Raw genomic sequence first — 18,733 nt, 5'->3', positions numbered from 1 at the left:
GGTGCTATGAACAGTGCCTGGCACATGCTCGGCCGTATAAGTACCACCCACAGGTGTTATCTTTGCAACTGCTTACAAATGGAAATTTATGAAGAAGATCAATGTCGGGAAAAGTCACTAACAAGAGAGGCTTCCCAGGCAGAGGTGCCGAAGAACTGATTTCAAGCCACCTCTCCTCAATTCACTGTGATCCACAACTAGCGGTTAAAATTCTTTAAGGCTCAAGTTGTAATTATCACAGGATTCATGTCATTCTATTTCTTCAGATTTCTCTTGAAATCAAGCTTAATTAAAAATTATTCGTGATATATGTTTTTTTTTTTTTTCAGGGAACGTCCCAACACCGCTCATCCATATTTGCCCCTCAAACCCTTGTCCATTGGGATCATCTACTCAGCTCTGCGCCAATAGTTAATCAATCTTTTCTGTGTTACCTCCTGGTATTTCCATTCTTGTGTTTATTATTCTGTCCTTCTAAGTTTCTGATAATCTGCCTCTCTCCCCAACTCTTATTTCTTAGAAGTCCATGCTCTGCTCAGCTTCATTACATAAATACCAAACACAGTGCTTGGCACACGGTAGATAATAAATGTTTACTTTTAAAAATATGTATATCAGCTTTATTGAGGTAAGTGAACAGTATGATGACTTTTAGGAAATGTATACGGTTTTGCAGCCATTACCAACAATCCAGTTTCGAACACTTTCATCACCATACAAACATGTCTTTCAAGCTCACTTCCAGTTGATCCCGCCCTCGGCAACCCCTGATCTGCTTCTTTTTTTTTTTTTTTTTTAAGATTTTATTTATTTCTTTGACAGAGAGAGACAGCCAAGAGACGGAACACAAGCAGGGGGAGTGGGAGAGGGAGAAGCAGGCTTCCCACGGAGCAGGGAGCCCGATGCGGGGCTCGATCCCAGGACCCTGGGATCATGACCTAAGCCGAAGGCAGACGCTTAACAACTGAGCCACCCAGGCACCCCTCTGATCTGCTTCTTAACTATAATTTTTGCCTTTTTTGGAAATGTCATGTAAATTAAACCATACATTTTTCGTTTGCCTATGACTTCTTTTTAGGTTTACATTGTTGCATATAACGGTAGTTTGTCCCTTTTTATTGAGGGAGAAGCAGACTCCCCGCTGAGCCAGGAGCCTGACGTGGGACTGGATCCCAGAACCTGGAGATCACGACCTGAGCCAAAGGCAGACACTTAACTATCTGAGCCACCCAGGTGCCCTAGACCTTTCCACCTCTTATAGAAGCATTCAAAACTACAACTTTTCTCTAAGCACTATTTTAACTATATACCATACATTCAATATACTGTATTTTTATTTTTATTCAGTTTAGGACATTTTCTAATTTCCTTCTGATTTCTTCTTTGGCCCAGGAGTTATTTTGGAGTATGTTGTTTAATTTCCAAATATTCAAACATCTCCCAGAATCTTACAAAAGTTGATTTATAATTTAATAATGTCACAGTAAGTGAACATACCTGTATGATCTCAGTCCTTTAAAACACACTGAGACTTGTTTTATAGTCTAGTATAAGGTCTACCTAGGATAATTCTGATGTGGACTCAAAAACAATGTATATTTTTCTGTTTTAAGAATTGTTACATATGTATCAATCGGGTCAGGTATTCTCTAGTTACTAATTTTCTGTTCTGTTGTTCTATTGCTTACTGAGAGAAGAGTATTAAAATAGCCAACTATTATTACTGAATTTTTAAATGTCTTCCCTCAATTCTGTCGATTTTTGCTTATGTATTTTGGGGTATACACATTCACTTACATTCATTATACCTTTTTGATTATTTTATTCAGTGTTAATACTATTAATAGATTTAATTACTAGTAGTACTAGAAATAGTAGTTTGGTGGATATTTATCTCTTTTAGTACTCATTAACCCAGGGAATGAAGCTGTTGTATACATAGTAAATTCATATATCCAGAATAATAAAGGATTTGGAAGAGGTAGGTACCATGATATTGTGATATTGTGATTTATAGTAAGAAATATAAATTTGTCCTTCATCCCCAGTCCCTGACATGGTGTTCCTAAAACCCTTGTAAATTCCTAAGTGATAAGAGCATGAGTAACATCTTTTGTTCTAATGAGGTGATTCTGGGTGGGCTCCTGGATCAGGCTATCCCCACTTCTCTAGAGTGGGGAGAGGAGCCGGAAAAGAGTTAAAAATTGATCACAGCTATATGAAGAAGCCTCCATAAAATTCCAACAGTATGGGGTCCAGAAAGCTTCCAAGTTGGTGAACACATCCACATACCAGGAGGATGATACCCACCCCCGACTCCACAGGGACAGAAGCTCCTGTACTTGGGACCCTCCCAGTCCTTGCCCTATGTAGTTCTTACCTGGCTGTTCGTCTGCATCCTTTATCATACCCTTTAATAAGCCGGTAAATGTCAGTAAGTGCTTCCCTGAGCTCTGTGAGCCACTCTAGCAAATAACTGAATCCAAGGCAGTGGGGGGAGGTCAGGGGTCCCTCGAACTGATAGCTAAGACAGAAGTTGTGGGGAACCTGGGACCGACTACCTGTGACAGGCATCTGAAGTAGGAAGCAGTCTTGTGGAACTGAGTCCTTAAGCTGTGGGATCTGATGCTGTCTCCAGGTAGATAACTCAGTTAAATTGTAGGACACCCAGCTGGTGGCTCAGAAGTGCTTGGTGGGGTGAAACCCCCATACATCTGGTGACCAGAAAGTGTTCTATGTGAAAGTAAAGGAGAAAGACACAGGAGAACTAGAGGCTTTTCCAAGCCAATAATTTTTCTTTGTTTTCTATATACATTTGAAATAAAGGCCAGTTTTTATTTTGCATTGGGACAACATTGCCTCATCTACTTCTTTCCAATCCCCTTTCTCCTGACAGGAAGAAGTCCCTCCTTCTTTACCCTTTCTTAACTTCCTCTTTGGTTCAGTGGGGGAATCACTGAGCTCTAACCACTGGAACCCAGAAAAAAGCAGAATTAGCTCCAGTGGATCACTGCTCTGCTTTCTAGAGCATGCTCACACAGAGGGATGCCAGGGTCTAATGCCTTACATTTTTCCATCTCTTCATAGTTATTTAAGATCCTTTCACGTTCAGTATCATTTTGTTGCTCTCATAAACATGAAACAGAAGCAGTATTTTTACTATCCTCATTTCATAGACGATGAATGGTGATTCAGAGAGGTAATGTTAATGACTCCTAGGCGCACACTTAATAATTGTAAAGCCAGGCATTAAAATGAGGTTTCGTGTCTCCAATTCTTATGCCCTTTGCACTATATCATATCATATAGAAAACAAAAGAGAGCAACCAGGTAGTACAGCTATTATTCATCAAAAATGTAGAGAGGTTGCACATGCCTCCAACCTGTTTGTATTATAATCCTATAGTTAAAAGAATGAAAATGCTTATTTAGGGGAAAAAAATGGGTGGAGTATGTGTGTCTCAAAGGCAAGAATATGGACACAAAATGTGTTGTGTCATTCTCCCCAATGACTTACCCTGTAGCCGATGTCTTCCAAGAGAGTCGATGTGCCCACAGTGGACTCTGCTTGCCACAGGGTCTCCTTGATGCTACAGCCATAAAGGAATACATTCTTCTTTTGAGAGTGGCCATGGAAATCACAGAAGACCTACAATGGCCAAACAGTGAGAGGGAAAAAAAGCCAGGTCAGGTCTATTGGTTTCTTCTCGCTTTTATTTTATTTATTTGTTTGAGAGAGAAAGAGAGAGAGAGAGAACACAGGCAGAGAGCAGAGAGGAGGGGCAGAGGGAGAGGGAGAAGCAGACTCTCCCACTGAACAGGAAGCCCAATGCGGGGCTCAATCCCAAGACCCTGGGATCATGAACTGAGCCGAAGGCAGACACTTAACTGACTGAGCCACCCAGGCACCCCAGGTCTATTGGTTTCTTAAATGTCTAAAGTGTCAACTTTCTCAGACAGATACTGTTTACTTAGCAGAACAAGTAGCATGAGGATCATTGGTGATCTTGGTAAGAGTTGTACTGGTAAAGCCAACCACTAGATCTGTGAATGAATCCATCTGGCTCAGACCCAAAGAACCACCCAGTTTACCTGGATGATTCTCACATAGTATCACTGGAAATAATGTGTAGTTTTTGCGTAAGCCACTAAGTTTTGGGGTTGTTTGGTATCTAGCAAAAGCTAACTGCTTCAATAAACTGTGTTCTTAATCTAAATATTTACTTCCCTTCTTTCCACATGTAAAATTTACTCATCTTCTCCCCAAGGAAGACTCCCTGAACAGCAGGGAATAGCAGAAAAGCGGGATGCCTGGGTAGCTCAGTCAGTTAAGCATCTGCCTTTGGACTATATCTAATGTTTTAAAAAGATTTATTTATTTATTTGAGAGAGAGAGAGTGTGAGAGAGAGCGAGTATCAGAGGGGAGATGGAGAGACAGAATCTCAAGCAGACTTGGTGCTGAGCACAGAGACTGACGTGGGGCTCAATCTCACAACCCTAAGATCATGGGCTGAGCCAGAATCAAGTCAGATGCTTAACCAACTGAGCTACCCTGGCGCCACTGACTGTATCTAATTTTTAAGTATTTTCATTTATGTGTATTTCTTGTTTGTGTCCTCTAAAAATTTTATTCCAACTCCAAGGTCATACAGAGTAGCCTATGTTGTTATGCCCAGGCCACTGTATTACTTTGTCTCTCATATTACGATTCACCATCTGTGTGGAATTTATTTTTTAACACATTATGAAGTAGGGAGGTACATTTATTTTTATTTTCTACCTTTTTTACATAGGACCATAAGTCTTCCAAGACCATCTCTTTCCCACTGCACCACAGTATCAACTTTGTCATAAATCAAGGGACTATATATGGGAGTCCCTTTCTGGAATATCCGTTTTCCTCCATTGATTTATTTAGGTGTTGTTTTATCAATAATACTGTGTATGAAATACTGTAACTTCAAAACAAGTTTTGATATCGCTACATAATTTGTCCAGTTTTCTCATTCTTTGTCAAGACTGCCTCAGTGATTCTTGGCTCTTTGCACTTCCAGTCTGGTTTGAGATCAGCTTGTAAGTTTCCACAAAATAAAAAAAAAAAACAAAACAAAACACCCTCTGTGGATTTTGACTGAGATTGCATCGAACCCAGGTAGATAAATTTGCTGAGAATTGGCAAATTTTCATTTTTCTCAATAATGTATCTTGCACATCTTTAAAGTTAGTCTTATGAGATTAATGCTTTCTGCTATTTTTAAAAAAGATTTTAATTATTTATTTCTCAGAGAGAGAGAGCACAAGCAGGGGGAGCGGCAGGCAGAGGGAGAGGGAGAAGCAGACCTCCTGAGTAGCAGGGAGCCTGATGCGGGGCTCAATCTCAAGACCCTGAGATCATGACCTGAGCCAAAGGCAGACCGTTAACCGACTGAGCCACCCAGGTGTCTACTTTTCTGCTATTTTAAATCCTATTTTTAAATTTAGATTTTTATTTGTACATTGATAGGTTATATGTGACTTGACTTCTAGATATTGACATTCTAACCTCTGATTTTCTATGTTACAAGGACACTATGAAGAATGTGTAAAGGCAAACCAAAGAGTAAAAAAACCTATTTGTAATACATATAATCCAACAAATAAATATATATATTTCTGTACATCAACAAGGAAAAGAGCGACAACCCATTTTTTTTTTAAATGGGCAAAAATCTTCAATTGACATTTCACAAAAGAGAATGTCCAAATGGCTATTAAGCAAATGAAAGTGTACTCAACCTCATTAATGTCAAGAAAATATAATTTGCATACCACAATGAGATGCCACTGTATCTAAGGGGTTATTAGGATGCTAATAACATCATGAAGACAGACAATGCCAAGTGGTGACCACAGTACAGAAGAAACAGAACACTTGAATCCAGTTTGTGGACAATAAATTGATAACACTCCTTTGGAAAATAATTTGCGAATGTCTTCTAAAGCTGAATATTCACATATTCTAGAAACCTCCCAACAGAAATGTATACACTGAGCACCAGAAGATAACAAGAATGCTGAGAACTTCCCTAATCTGGGGAATGAAACAGAAGATATCAAGAATGTACACAGCAGGGGCTCCTGGGTGGCTCAGTCATTAAGCGTCTGCCTTCGGCTCAGGTCATGAACCCAGGGTTCTGGGATCGAGCCCCGCATTGGGCTCCCTGCTCCGCGGAAAGCCTGCTTCTCCCTCTCCCACTCCCCCTGCTTGTGTTCCCTCTCTGGCTGTCTCTCTCTCTGTCAAATAAATAAATAAAATCTTTAAAAAAAAAAAAGAATGTACACAGCAGCACTATTTTTACTAGCTTAAAACTGTAAACAGTATAATGGATTAATTGTGGCAAAATCATTTGATAGAATACTGTTGAATACAGAGAATAAAAAAGCAAGCTAGACACGAAAGGGTACATCAAAGGATTTCTTTTTTTTTTTTTTTAAGATTTTATTTCTTTATTTGAGAGGGGGCGTGGAGAGGGAGCAGGCGGTAGGAGCAGAGGGAGAAACAGGCTCCCCGATGAGCAGGGAGCCCGATGCAAGGCTTGATCCCAGGCCCCTGGGATCATGATCAAGGATTTCTTTTATATGATGTTCAGAAACAGGCAAAACTAATATGGTGGTAGAAATTAGGGTAGTGTTTACTTTGGGAAGCTGGGTATTATTGTCTGATGTCTCTGGATTGCTGGTCATGTTCTTTTACTTGATTTGGTTGGTGGTTGCATGGTGTGTGCATTTTGTGACAGTTTATCAAGCTGCACAGTTATGATCTGTGTACTTAAAATTAACAGACGATACCTACACATTGTGTGTTTCAAAAGAGACAGAAATCCTAATATTTTAAAGAAGTGTTTCCTCACATTGGCTCCTTAGTCTCTAGAAATGTAGCCTTTGCATATTAAGTTAAGGACACAGAATAGGCAACCGAAGGTGTTTGTCAAATTTAATAATGATGCAGAATTGAGGACAAGTGATGGCAGAGTAAACAAGAGTGGAAATTGTAAGTGGCAAAAAGAACAGAATTAGCAAAAATAGAAATATTTAACTTGGAATAAATATAATGTCCTACAATTAGATTCAAACAGTGGCCCAAGTGAAGGGTAGACACAGGGAGCTAAGAAGTAGATTTTGAATGAGACATCCAGAGGTTTTAGATGGCGATTGGCTCAGAATGAATCAGAGGCCACAGATGTCAAAACTTAATCTAATCATAAATTGCTTCTGGAGAAGTAAAGTGGCCATATACTAGAAGAACAATCCGTCCAATGTACCTCATACTGGCCAATTTATATCTAATATAGTGTTTCTCATTTCTGAGTGTGGCATTTTAGAAAAAGCCAGGACACCTCAATAAAGAGGAAACAGAAAGCCAAGAGAAATGGGAATGTTTGTGAACAAAGGACAGCTGAAGATACTGGAGATGTTTATCCCAAAAGTAAAAACGTCTCAAGGGGTCTTGATAGGAGAGCCACAAATTTCCAAATTCTCCCAGTTGGAATATAAATAATTGTACTTGCTATCATCTCAGAAAGCACAGGAAGGCAAAAGGAAGGATAATGTGGACATAGACTGCAGTTCTATATGAAATTCAACAGTTGTTGAATATCTATTCCTGGCGATAAATAACTCTCTCTAGTAGTAGCTCTCTTGATATGCTGTGTCACCCTTTTAAAAACCGCCAGTGTCTGGAAATGTTTGAGCAGAAGCCAGATGAATGGCTATCAATGATGCTGTTGGTTGAGAAGTTAGACTAGATGATGATTTTTTGGTATGTGATAAAGTCCTGACGTTCCCTGAGTGGATAGGAAGCTGCTGACAGCAGGAAGGCAGCCCAGGACACTCGGGCTGCATGAATGAAGCCATAAACAAACACACATGTCAAAGAGAACCAAAGGGACCAGTGAGTTAAGGATCTGCCCAGCCATGATAGGAGAAGAGGAAGACTAACTCTCTGATGACAGCTCAGCACTGAGAAACCACGTTGCTCTGTTGGTGGGCCATGGCAGTAGGGAAGAATCAGTGGCGTCAGGACTGATTTTCTGGAAACAAGCTGGTTGCAGGACAAGGAGGGCTGACTTGATTGGGAGCCAGAAGGCAGGGTTTTGGACAGACCAAGTATGTATGAGATGAGGGTTTTAAGGACTAATGGACTTGACATTATTCTGTGTGTTCACCTTCCTGTCCTCCCTCTCTTTCTCCTAATTGTCAATAATACACAGCTACTACTACATTGGGCTGGGGGCGGGGGGACGGCGATGACTTTTAATTACACTGTAAATTCCTTGTTAGCAGAAAAGTATTTAAGTATTTTTTTTCTCTCCAATAAAACAAGAAAAGAATTTTATTTTTTTTATGTGGAATCCTGTATTCTTTTCTCAGGTTGAAGTCTTATGAGAAAATAAATCTCCCCAAGCTTCTAGATATCACTGAGCTGTGGGTACCAGAGCCAAAATGATAAGCAGATTTGGGAGGAGAGAGTCGGTCCAATGACAAGTCAAACCCCACACAAGACACAGAACGAAAGCACAGAAACAATGAATAAGCACAGTAAGTTGTTCCCTAAAGAGTGGGGTCATCAAGAAAATGCACAGAGAAAAGCAGAAAACAGAAAATGTGGGGGTAGAAAGAGAAACATGAGAGATGGGAAGAAGAATGGTTGGGCTTCTGGTGCTTTCCATTCCTATAAGATTATAGGACTTCTTTTCTTCAAAACTCTCCATCTTACTACTTGGGTTACTTTTTTTTTTTTCCCCCTACAACTTTTTTTAATATTTTTTTAATTAACATATAATGTATTGTTTCAGGGGTACAGGTCTGTCATTAATCAGTCTAACACAATTCACAGGGCTCACCATAGTACTTACTTTCCCCATTGTCCATCACCCAGCCACCCCATCCCTCCCATCCCCCTCCACTCCAGCAACCCTCAGTTTGTTTCCTGAGGTTAAGAGTCTCTTATGGTTTGTCTCCCTCTCTGGTTTCGTCTTGTTTCATTTTTCCCTCCTTTCCCCTATGATCCTCTGTCCCGTTTATCAAATTCCTCCTATCAGTGAGATCATATGATACTTGTCTTTCTCTGACTGACTTATTTTGCTTAGCATAGTACCCTCTAGTTGCATCCACGTCATTGCAAATGGCAAGATTTCATTTTTTGATGGCTGCATAATATTCCATTGTGTGTATATATATATATATATATATATATATATATATATATAGCACATCTTCTTTATCTTATTCATCTGTTGATGGACATCTAGGCTCTTTCCACAGATTGGCTATTGTGGACATTGCTGCTATAAACATAAGGGTGCACATACCCCTTCAGATCACTACATTTGTATCTTTGGGGTAAATACCCAGTAGTGCAATTGCTGGGTCATAGGATAGCTCTATTTTCAACTGTTTGAGGAACTTCCAGACTGTTTTTCAGAGTGGCTGCACCAGCCTGCATTCTTTAAGCAAGACTCTGGTATTTCCAACAAATATATCCCCTTGGCCAGTGTTTCTCCATCCTAAAATGGAGGTTTGCACTAAAATCTCCTGAGGAGGTTATAAAAATACCAATGCCTGGAGCCCACCTCCAGAGATTTTTATTTAATTGGTCTGCAGTGACACCAGAGCTGAAGGATTTTTTTAAGTTTTCCAGGTGATTCTAATGTGCAGCCAGGGTTGAAAACCACTCTGTTCCTGTCAAGAGTTTAGAGCAGTGGATCTCATATGTGATTGAGTGTTAGAATAGCCTGGAAGACTTGCCAAAGTACAGATTGTAAACCCTCCCCAGCAATTCTGAGATTCAAGGAAGTCAGGGCTAGGCCCCGGGAATTTGCATTTCTAGCAAGTCCTTGGTGATGCTGATATCTCGGACCTAAGCCTGAGCTTTGGAAGTCTCTAGCCTAAAGGAACCAATAGAACTGTTGGAGGTTTAATCCTCTACCATCATGAATTCGCCACCAACCTTTATCTCTTACACCTCAGTGTCTGTGAATTAAACACCCACCATTCTTATGAAAAGTGTGCAAACAAATTAAAGCTGTGTCTTAGCAACAGATTTCTCAATAAAGCCAGAAGCTTTGCCTTCGTGGTGACAGGCACTCCTTAAATGCTGAATTCAACTGAAGAAAAGAGTTTTCTTTTTTTCTGATCCTTACAGACTCTGGAAGCTGAGGTAAATGATAGAGCATAGACCTATTCACCTGTGGGAATGAGCACTGCTTAGCCCTGGGACTTCCAGTGGCCTCTGGAGATTCAAAACAGAGGAGGTGCCGACATTGTCCTGCTTTTTGCTCAAATGACATCCCTAAAAATAAATGCTTGTTAATTATAAGAAACATGTATTCCTCTAAATTATAGGGCGCAATTACAAGACAAATTATCAAGTTATTTCTGTTCAGGGAGCTTTTTCTTTCCTATGGGAAGATGTAACGTTTACGCTGCCTTTCAGTAAAATTCTGTGCCAGGTGGGTAGGAAGTGTGCCCAGTGATGGCACTCTAATATCCACAGGCTAACCTATGGTCCTATCTTGCTTACTCATCGACTGATTCAGCAAATACTTACTGGATGCCCTCTTTGTGGCAGGAGAAACTAAAATTTTAATATAATACGGCACTGCCCTTAATAAAACAACAGTTACTTTATTAAAGACTTATAATGCTTCAGATAACGGGCTAAAAAGTTAATACAGATTATCTCATGATGAAGCAGGTGGTACTATTATCCCCATTTTGCAGCGGAGAAAACTGAATTTCAGATCAAATAAGTAACTTGTCTTGTCCAGGCACACCCGAGTTTTCATTGCTATTAAGTATGTGAGTAAATATTTGAACCCCAGAATGTTCTAACCCAGAATCCATGTTTGAAAACACTTTTTAATTTTCTGTACTGCCTCCTCCAGAAGCTGTTTTGTTGGGATGATCCCATGAGTAAACAGGAAATCATACTGCAGTGAGAGGAGGATGGAAGTCGAGGTAAGTACAGGGTCTCTGGTAATGCAAATAAGGGGGTACGTGCACGAGTCCAGGGGCATCATTCACACGGCGTTCCAAATGAATGGTACCCTTGAGGATGTGCGAGAGAGCAGTCCTAGGATTCTCGAGGTGGGCGGTTCCTAAGTTGAGTCCTACTGAGTGAGAGCTATCCAAGCCAATGGAATGAGGAAGAAAGCACCATGGATCTGAGGAACTGCAAGCATTCAGGATAAGACTGCAGAGTGAAAGGAAAGGAGAATGGACCTTAGGGTCTGCAAGTGGGCACCAGGCAGATCAGTGATACCCTTGCACACCACTCTGGGATGTTTGGACATTTACCTTGAAGGTGGTAAAGGAGCCATTAAAGTGTTTGCATAAGGAGGAGCAGCATGGTCAGGTCATCGGGACAGGAGGGCAAAGAGTGGACTGGAGGGAAGAACACCAGGCCCCAAGGGATGACAAGGACCTAGCTAATGCAGCGAAAGTATGGAGCTTAAGGAAGCTTAAGTATGGAGAGAAAGGACGTTGGGTGAGAGCAGAAGGAAGTAAAATCTACAGGAGGAGACGAAATGGATCTAGGGGCCAAGTGAGGAAAAGAGGTTAAGAATACTCCTTAGATTTCCGGATTAAGTGAACAGGCAATATGTTTGTGCTTTTCCCCAAAGGCAAGGAATATAGGGAGAGATGAAGATTTGGAGGTTTCATTTCATTAAGTTGTGTTTTGTTTGAGCTGGAGTGGTTAGTTTTGAACTTGCTGGCTCTGGGCTAAACTGACTCCCCTGTGTCTCGCTTTCTCCATCAGCAAAGTATATGGTGTCGATTGGATTACGATTTTGAAATCAGGCTCTCCTGCATCTCCCTAGTACCTTTGCCAATGAATTCTTGCCTGAGCTAAATTGCAAGGCTAATTTAATTCATGCAAACGTGAGTTCCACCATTTCTTGCTCAACAAAGAGATCGTTCAGGGCCACATTACTATGCTCCTCACATGCCTTCCCCACCTTTCGCCTCCATTCCTTGGTCCCATTCCTGTTCCTCCATAAGCTAATCGGGCCCTTTATGCAAGAGGTTAACCCCCATCTCAAACGCAACCCCCCGAGCCATTCCCTTGCTCCCCACAGCTCACGTATTCCTGATTGTGTTTACTGCTCTGCTCTGTCAGCTTTAAGCTACTGTGTTTTCTATTCCTGCCATCTGGGTCTTGTTCCTGCTTCCCAGCAGTGAGACCTCTGCATTATTTATGCCACTGCCACAGGAAAATGAAGGTGAGGCTGAACCATGAGAAGGCCCATTCGGGGGTATGTGATGGAAACCCAGAACAGCAATGCTTCCAATTAAACCAAGCAAGGCTCACTAAAGCCCTGGAGATTCCAACTTGCACACAATATTTTGCAGGCAGCATTCAGCCCAAGCTCCTGAGTAGAACAAACATCTCTATGAGGGAAATGATACTGGTAGCATATTCAGTTGTCCTCCAAGAGCCTTGTCTGCAAGACCAAATTTTCCAGACCTTTTACTGACAATCATGCTCTCTCCTTAGCATTTCATCTGAGTGATAGCAACATCGAGTCATGGCTGAGGTGAACCACAGGGGCCCTGGGCAGAATTTATTCCTACAACTACCTGAGAGGAGATTTTACGTTCCATTCCCTTTCCTAAAGGGAGACACTTTTACTAAAATTGGGCTATTATGGGCTAAAGTTCCAACATGGTCTTAGAAAAAGCAGCCTTTACTTACAAATCAGTTGGGCCCCCTCCAATGGCTAGCGTAGGGCAATTATTTCACATTAAACTCAGCAGCAGCTTCAATAGCTAACCAGTGATGAGACTGCCCAGAGTGGGACCCTTTCTTACATGTTATAAAATGCTAGAGGAGGTTTTCTGACATCCCAGTGTTATATATCATAATGTCCTTCTTTCCAAGATAGTTTAATTACACTGAACGTGCCCATGAAAATTAACACAAAATGCACAGTCTAATACATAGCTCTGTTTTGGACATAGCACTCTTCTGGTAAATAACGATAGTTTAGTATTGTTTTATTTACTAGACTGCCTGATAAGTGCCAGTCACACTGCTAAGATTTTACACACATCTACACTCAGTATCAAACCCTGCAAGGAGGATGTCATCCAAATTTTTAGATGAGGTTCTACTTCTGCTAAGTTAAAGGAGGTTAAACACTTGCCCATGGCCACCGATTAAAAAGCAATGTTTTACCTCAGACTCTGATCAGCCTGCCTCCAGAGGTTTTCCACAATAAAATATTTTAAATCACTGGATGTGCCAGTGATGAAGAACAGTATAACAAGACTGTCAATTAGCAGAATTCAGATGGAGCTACCAGGCTTACCCTGAGTTCTCACCTTGGCTAATTTTTACTCCCGTCTGTGGCTGGCTGGCCCTCTGTGAGCAATGAGCTGAATACCCTGAGACGGCATTCGTGCAGTGAGTTCTTGGCAGGTTCCTCGGGAGTTAAAACTGTTCCTTTTCCCCACTTATAGAGGTTGGGGGGAGAGAAGCACCAGCCTAAGTGCCACGTTTGGACACAGTCCCAGTGATCTGTCAGCCTGGGTGAGGCCCCAGCCGTCTGTCTCACTCAGTTACAGGTACCGAGGCTCTCAAGGTAGAAGCATTAATCTACTCATTTTGTGCACCACTCCTAATCAGGGTAGATGGGTTACTGGGGACCCCATCTTCCCCAAAAGCTGGAGCCTAGACTAATCTTTTTGACCCATGGCAGATGTCTAGGTTGTCTAGATAAACCCAGAGGGTGGGGTGTAAATGCTGACCCACCACCATGCTTACCTACTCCATGTAAGAAGGCTTGCCTCAGTTTCCTGATTTGCATCACTATCTTCATGGACTGTCGGTTGTCTTGGCCCTGGAGGTGGGACTGTGCTTTACGGTTGGCAACCCCCACTTTCTGGGACTAGAACTTTGAGGTCTATGTCCAATGCCATTGGCTATGATCAGTGCTGCCTTGTTCCACTCACCAACCGGTCCTCCTCGAACATATGTATTGAACAGATGAAGCACAGTCCCCTGTGTCTTCATCTGACGCCTGTTTTTACCTGTGGCCCTCCCTCATAGACAACAGTCTTATGGCAAAATTAGCCCTGGTCCTGCCTCCACACATTTCTTGCCTCGTTCCCATTCCACCAGCTCTGGGCAGAGGCACCATCACACTGATTTAGACAACTACCCTCCTACTTTCCCCTCCACTCCACCTCCTACCTTTGTTCTGCCTCACAAAAAAAAAAAAAAGAAAGAAAGAAAAAAAAGAAAGAAAGAAAGAAAGAAAGAAAGAAAGAAAGAAAGAAAGAAAGAAAGAAAGAAAGAAAGAAAAATAAGGAATTGGCTCAAACTTCTTGGAAAAATCTGACTGGCCCTCCCTGTGGCGTGTAGAAAACCCCAGATTTCTACCCCTGTGATACAAAAGATACATTAGAGATACTAGCAAGGGAGAAAAAGGAAAAATTCTCTGCTTTTCAACATAAATTTATTCAAGAAACTTTAGCAATTCACTTAAGTGTGGAGTACTTGTGTCTATAAAAATACCTATAAAACATGGTTTCTGGTATTTAGAGAAGCACTGTTTAATCTGTATTCTGATAGAGTAGGAACAATTTTAAATAAAAGAATATGGAATCAAATTTAAATTTTTTTCACCCAGGACCTCCAAGAACATTCTGTCCCCACACCCCAACTATGGAAGCAGGATTTTTTTTTTTTACTTGCCATATCCTTACACATGGTAAAAGGAGAATTCTAGATGCAATACCTTAGCATGAATCAATGAAAATGAGCAAAAATAACACTTGTCCTTCTGCCACTTCTGAGGCATAAAGTGGAGATAAATAGCATGTACAATGTATCTTGAGGCCTTGGGGACAAGGTTTTAGGAAGAGACATGCCATCCCTTTCTGCTCTCTCCTTTTGTGTCTCTTAAAAGAAGCTGATTAACTAAAAACATATGCCGGAGGGACAGAAATAAGACCAGGAAAATCATTTAAGTAGCTAAAAATTCTGTTCCACCGGGCCCCAGAGAAAGATAAAACCAAAATATGCCCACCCTGTCCCTTGGCAGAAGGCGGCCTAGTTTGTATCAGTTGTAAATGGAAATCAATGAGCTCTTCAAAGACCACTGAAATCCTTTACCAGCACGCACTCCTATAGCGAGAGCCAAGGGGATAAGAATCGATACCTCTCCTAATTCCAAAGCCCAGATTCTTCGCAGGGGCACTGGGGCCAGGCCAGCTACAACACAGCAGCCTAGAAGAGCCTGTTGGCCTAGCTTCCTGGGAGCCTGCAGGAGCCTGAGAGCCTTCCTCCACTCCCCTTAGCCATGCCCACACCTCCTGGCCCTTGCGGGGAGCTCCCCCAAAAGGAACAGATTAATTGCCTCCTACTAGCTGATAATGGTGGAGCCTGTCTGTTCTCTGGTTACATGCCTTTTCTCTGGCTCGACCTTTCTGACTCATAAATAGATCTTTCTTCAATAGCCTTTCTACTCTGCCCTCTGCCTTGGCTTGAATTGCATGCCCATATGCTGGTCCATCTCATTTTGGGCAGGTCCCTTTGTCTCCTAGTTGTATTTCAAAGCCCTGTGACCATGCTTTGATTTATCTTTAATTTCCTGTATTTAGGTAAATATGTACCTATAGTGACATGTACAGACCTCGAATGAGTTTTTAGTCAATGAGTTTGAGTGTAAGTGACTCTTTAAATCGAGATATAGAACATTTCTACTGACGTCAAAAGTTCCCTCCTGGCCCCTATTATTGAATCCCTTTCTAGAGGCAACCACCATTCTGATTCCTTGATCTTGAACTTTACATAAGTTGAAACATAGAGTTTGTACTCTCTAGTGTCTAGCCTAGGTCACTCAACATGCTTCTGAAGTTCATCTGTTATTGCATATATCAGTAGTTCATTACAGCTGGGTTTTCTACTGCTTGTTTTTTGCTGAATAGTATTCCAATGTAGGAGTATACCAATATTGACTATATTTCTGGGTTTTGTATCCAACATCTGGAACAGATTTCCTGACCCTCTCATGAATTAGTGATAGAAAATCAGGGTTCAAGAAAATGGGAAAGAGACTGTAATGTCAGTGTCATATCAAATGAGTCAATGACAGCAGTTAATAAGAAGCTTCCCTTCCTCTGCCCCTTGCAATCACCCCAACTACAGAAAACTTGCCCGAATACCAGTTTCACAAGGCAGAAGATCTAAGAGATTACAGGCAGGCCTGTAGACCCTCTGAGGAAAGAATATTATTTTTCTCTAGGTTACTGTAATAAAAACCAAACAAAACTCTCATTAATCCTTCAAGTGCAGCTCAAGTGGCATCTCTCCTCTCCAGTTTTTCCATAACCTTGAGGGAAGATGACTCAACCCCTTATTTGTGTACCTATAAAAACTCATACAAACTTTTGTTGCAGTTTTTAACCATCTTATACTCCTTGTTTCTTTGCAGACCTGACTCCACTTTCTAAGTAAACTATAGAACCCCCCCCCAAAAAAAAGGACCCTCTTTTTCCTTTCCAGTGAGTATACACACTTGGTGTAGAAGAATGGACACATGGATGACTGCCCAGTTGGATGGGTGGATGAATGGCTGGATGGGTGGATGGGTGGGTGAATGGGTGTATTGATAGTTGGATGGGTGGATGGACAAGTGGATGAGTAGGGGAATGGCTGGATGGATGAAACAGTATGTAAATATTGCCATATTGCCTACAAACTCAGTGATCTGTCTGGTCTTTAGCAACCCCCAGCAGTATCAGGATACTGATTTCTCTCACTATCACATTCTCATTGGTTCTGGAAGTTCCTATTATTCTACTCACCAATACGCAAATGCCTGACTACCATCTAGAACAGGTTATATCTCCTAGCCACCAGAAAGTAGCTTCCTGATACTTCAGTAAATATTTTCCTAAGAGCTAGAGGCTGGACAGAGTCACAGTTCATCTGTAACCACGTAGCATGGAAAGCTTCGGCGTCCTGGGTTCAGAATGAGTGGCACTGCTTCTGCTGTCAGCAGGCGGCTGGTTAAATACAGCCTCACAGGGAACTAAAAGGTGATGTTGAGCCCATTAGAGAGTTTTGTAACACTGTGAATAGCATTTAGGACTCAGCTGTTTCTCACCCACCTCTCAGATGCTCCCAGCAGGAAACAAGTCTGTAGCTGTCATGTTTACAGTTAATTAATGTTTATTTATATTTTTTAAACAAGGCATTCACCTGTCATGCTTTAAAATAAATGTTCTGCTCTTCAATTAGAGGTTGTCAGAGTAGAGAGGAATCCTGTTTGTTATGGGTTGAATGTGTGTATATTTAAATGTGTATCAGGTGAGGACCTCTTTCCCTGTCTCTCTTCTCACAGAGGCTAAGGTTTCTTTTCTCAGAGAACACATTCTTTCCAGGCTTTGACCGTGAGATTGGTGCTCTGCTATATAGGCCATGAACTTGCTTCTAGGGGGTAGACAGCATAGATTAAAGCATCTTCTTAGATGAGGGTAGTGGGGATTAGCACGAAAATATTGCACACTTGACCAGTGTAGAATAAGGATTCTTAAGGAAAAAGGACATTCTTTGTTCTCTTTGCAGTAAAGTATTGACTCAAACCCGGTACATTTCAAAGAAAGTTCTGGCTCTTGATTGGCTCCTGGGAGATCACTTGAACACTCTTGAAAGAGTCTATTAGATAAGACTGTCTTTCTTTACCTGGGGCCTTGGGTCATGCCAGATGGTTGATGCTGACAATGTGATCTATGGTGGAGGTCTTGGGCTGTTAAGTGTCTTTTTGACCTCTAATGGGGCTGGAGACTGAGTAACTAAGATCAGCCATGTGGGGCACCATAACTATAACTGAGCCCCAATAAAAATCTGAACATCAAAGGTCAGATGAGCTTCCCTGGTTGGCAATACTCTCCATGTTATCACACATTACTGCTGAATTAAGCACTGTCCATACAACTCCACTGGGAGCAGACACCTAGAAACCTATACTTGTCCCTCCTGGATTCTGCCCTATGCACCCTTTACCTTTGCTGATTTTAATCTGTATCCCTTCACTATACTAAACTATAATTATGAGCACGACAGCTATTCTGAGTTGTTTGTCCTTCTAGGGAATCAGTGAACCAGAGGATAGTCTTAGGGACCCCAATACCCTCTCTCAAAGAGTAAGTGATAAAGATAGATTCGGTTGCAGGGTGGAAAACAGGTCAGAACTGAATGCCAGCTCTGCCATATACTTCACGATGACCTCAGGGAAATCACTCGACCCCTTAATCTTTTTGAGATTGTAATAAGATTCTATACTAGATATTCATCTAATATTTCAATAGATATTCACTGGATGTGCCACTGTTATACTCACGTAATATATGTTCAAACAGTGGTTAAGGGTAGAGGTGATTGGCCCATCTGTGGGCTTCTCCACACTATTTTAAGTTCCTTAGGTTAGGCAAGCACTCTAAATTTGAACATATGCCCCTCCATACTTTTGCAGAGAGTATGTTCACAGTTTGTAGTCAATAAATGATCGTTTTTATACAGTTAACTTGGCTACAATTACTTCCTTCCTTATCCAGATCTTAGGCCTCTGGTTTCAAATACAGACCTTCATCAATTGATGATGAGATTATATCCTGTTAAATCCATCCCAAATTGAAAATATCACACATTGAAAATGTATTTAATACACCTAACCTACCAAA

The 18,733-nt window shown here is 41.3% G+C and overlaps 1 protein-coding gene across 1 annotated transcript in view; it reads right to left on the bottom strand.

Moving 5' to 3' along the window:
* AGBL1 (ATP/GTP binding protein like 1) overlaps positions 1-18,733 on the bottom strand; it is a 724,399-nt gene that overhangs the window by 323,856 nt on the left and 381,810 nt on the right. Inside the window, exon 20 of the mRNA XM_035728075.1 lies at positions 3,518-3,649. Coding sequence (XP_035583968.1) covers positions 3,518-3,649 — 132 coding nt within the window. The remainder of the gene's footprint in view (positions 1-3,517; positions 3,650-18,733) is intronic.

This window comes from Zalophus californianus, chromosome 6 (assembly GCF_009762305.2).
Source record: "Zalophus californianus isolate mZalCal1 chromosome 6, mZalCal1.pri.v2, whole genome shotgun sequence".
Lineage (NCBI taxonomy): Eukaryota > Metazoa > Chordata > Mammalia > Carnivora > Otariidae > Zalophus > Zalophus californianus.
Note: the sequence above shows the minus strand (reverse complement) of the source record. Positions and strands in the feature narration are given on the sequence as shown.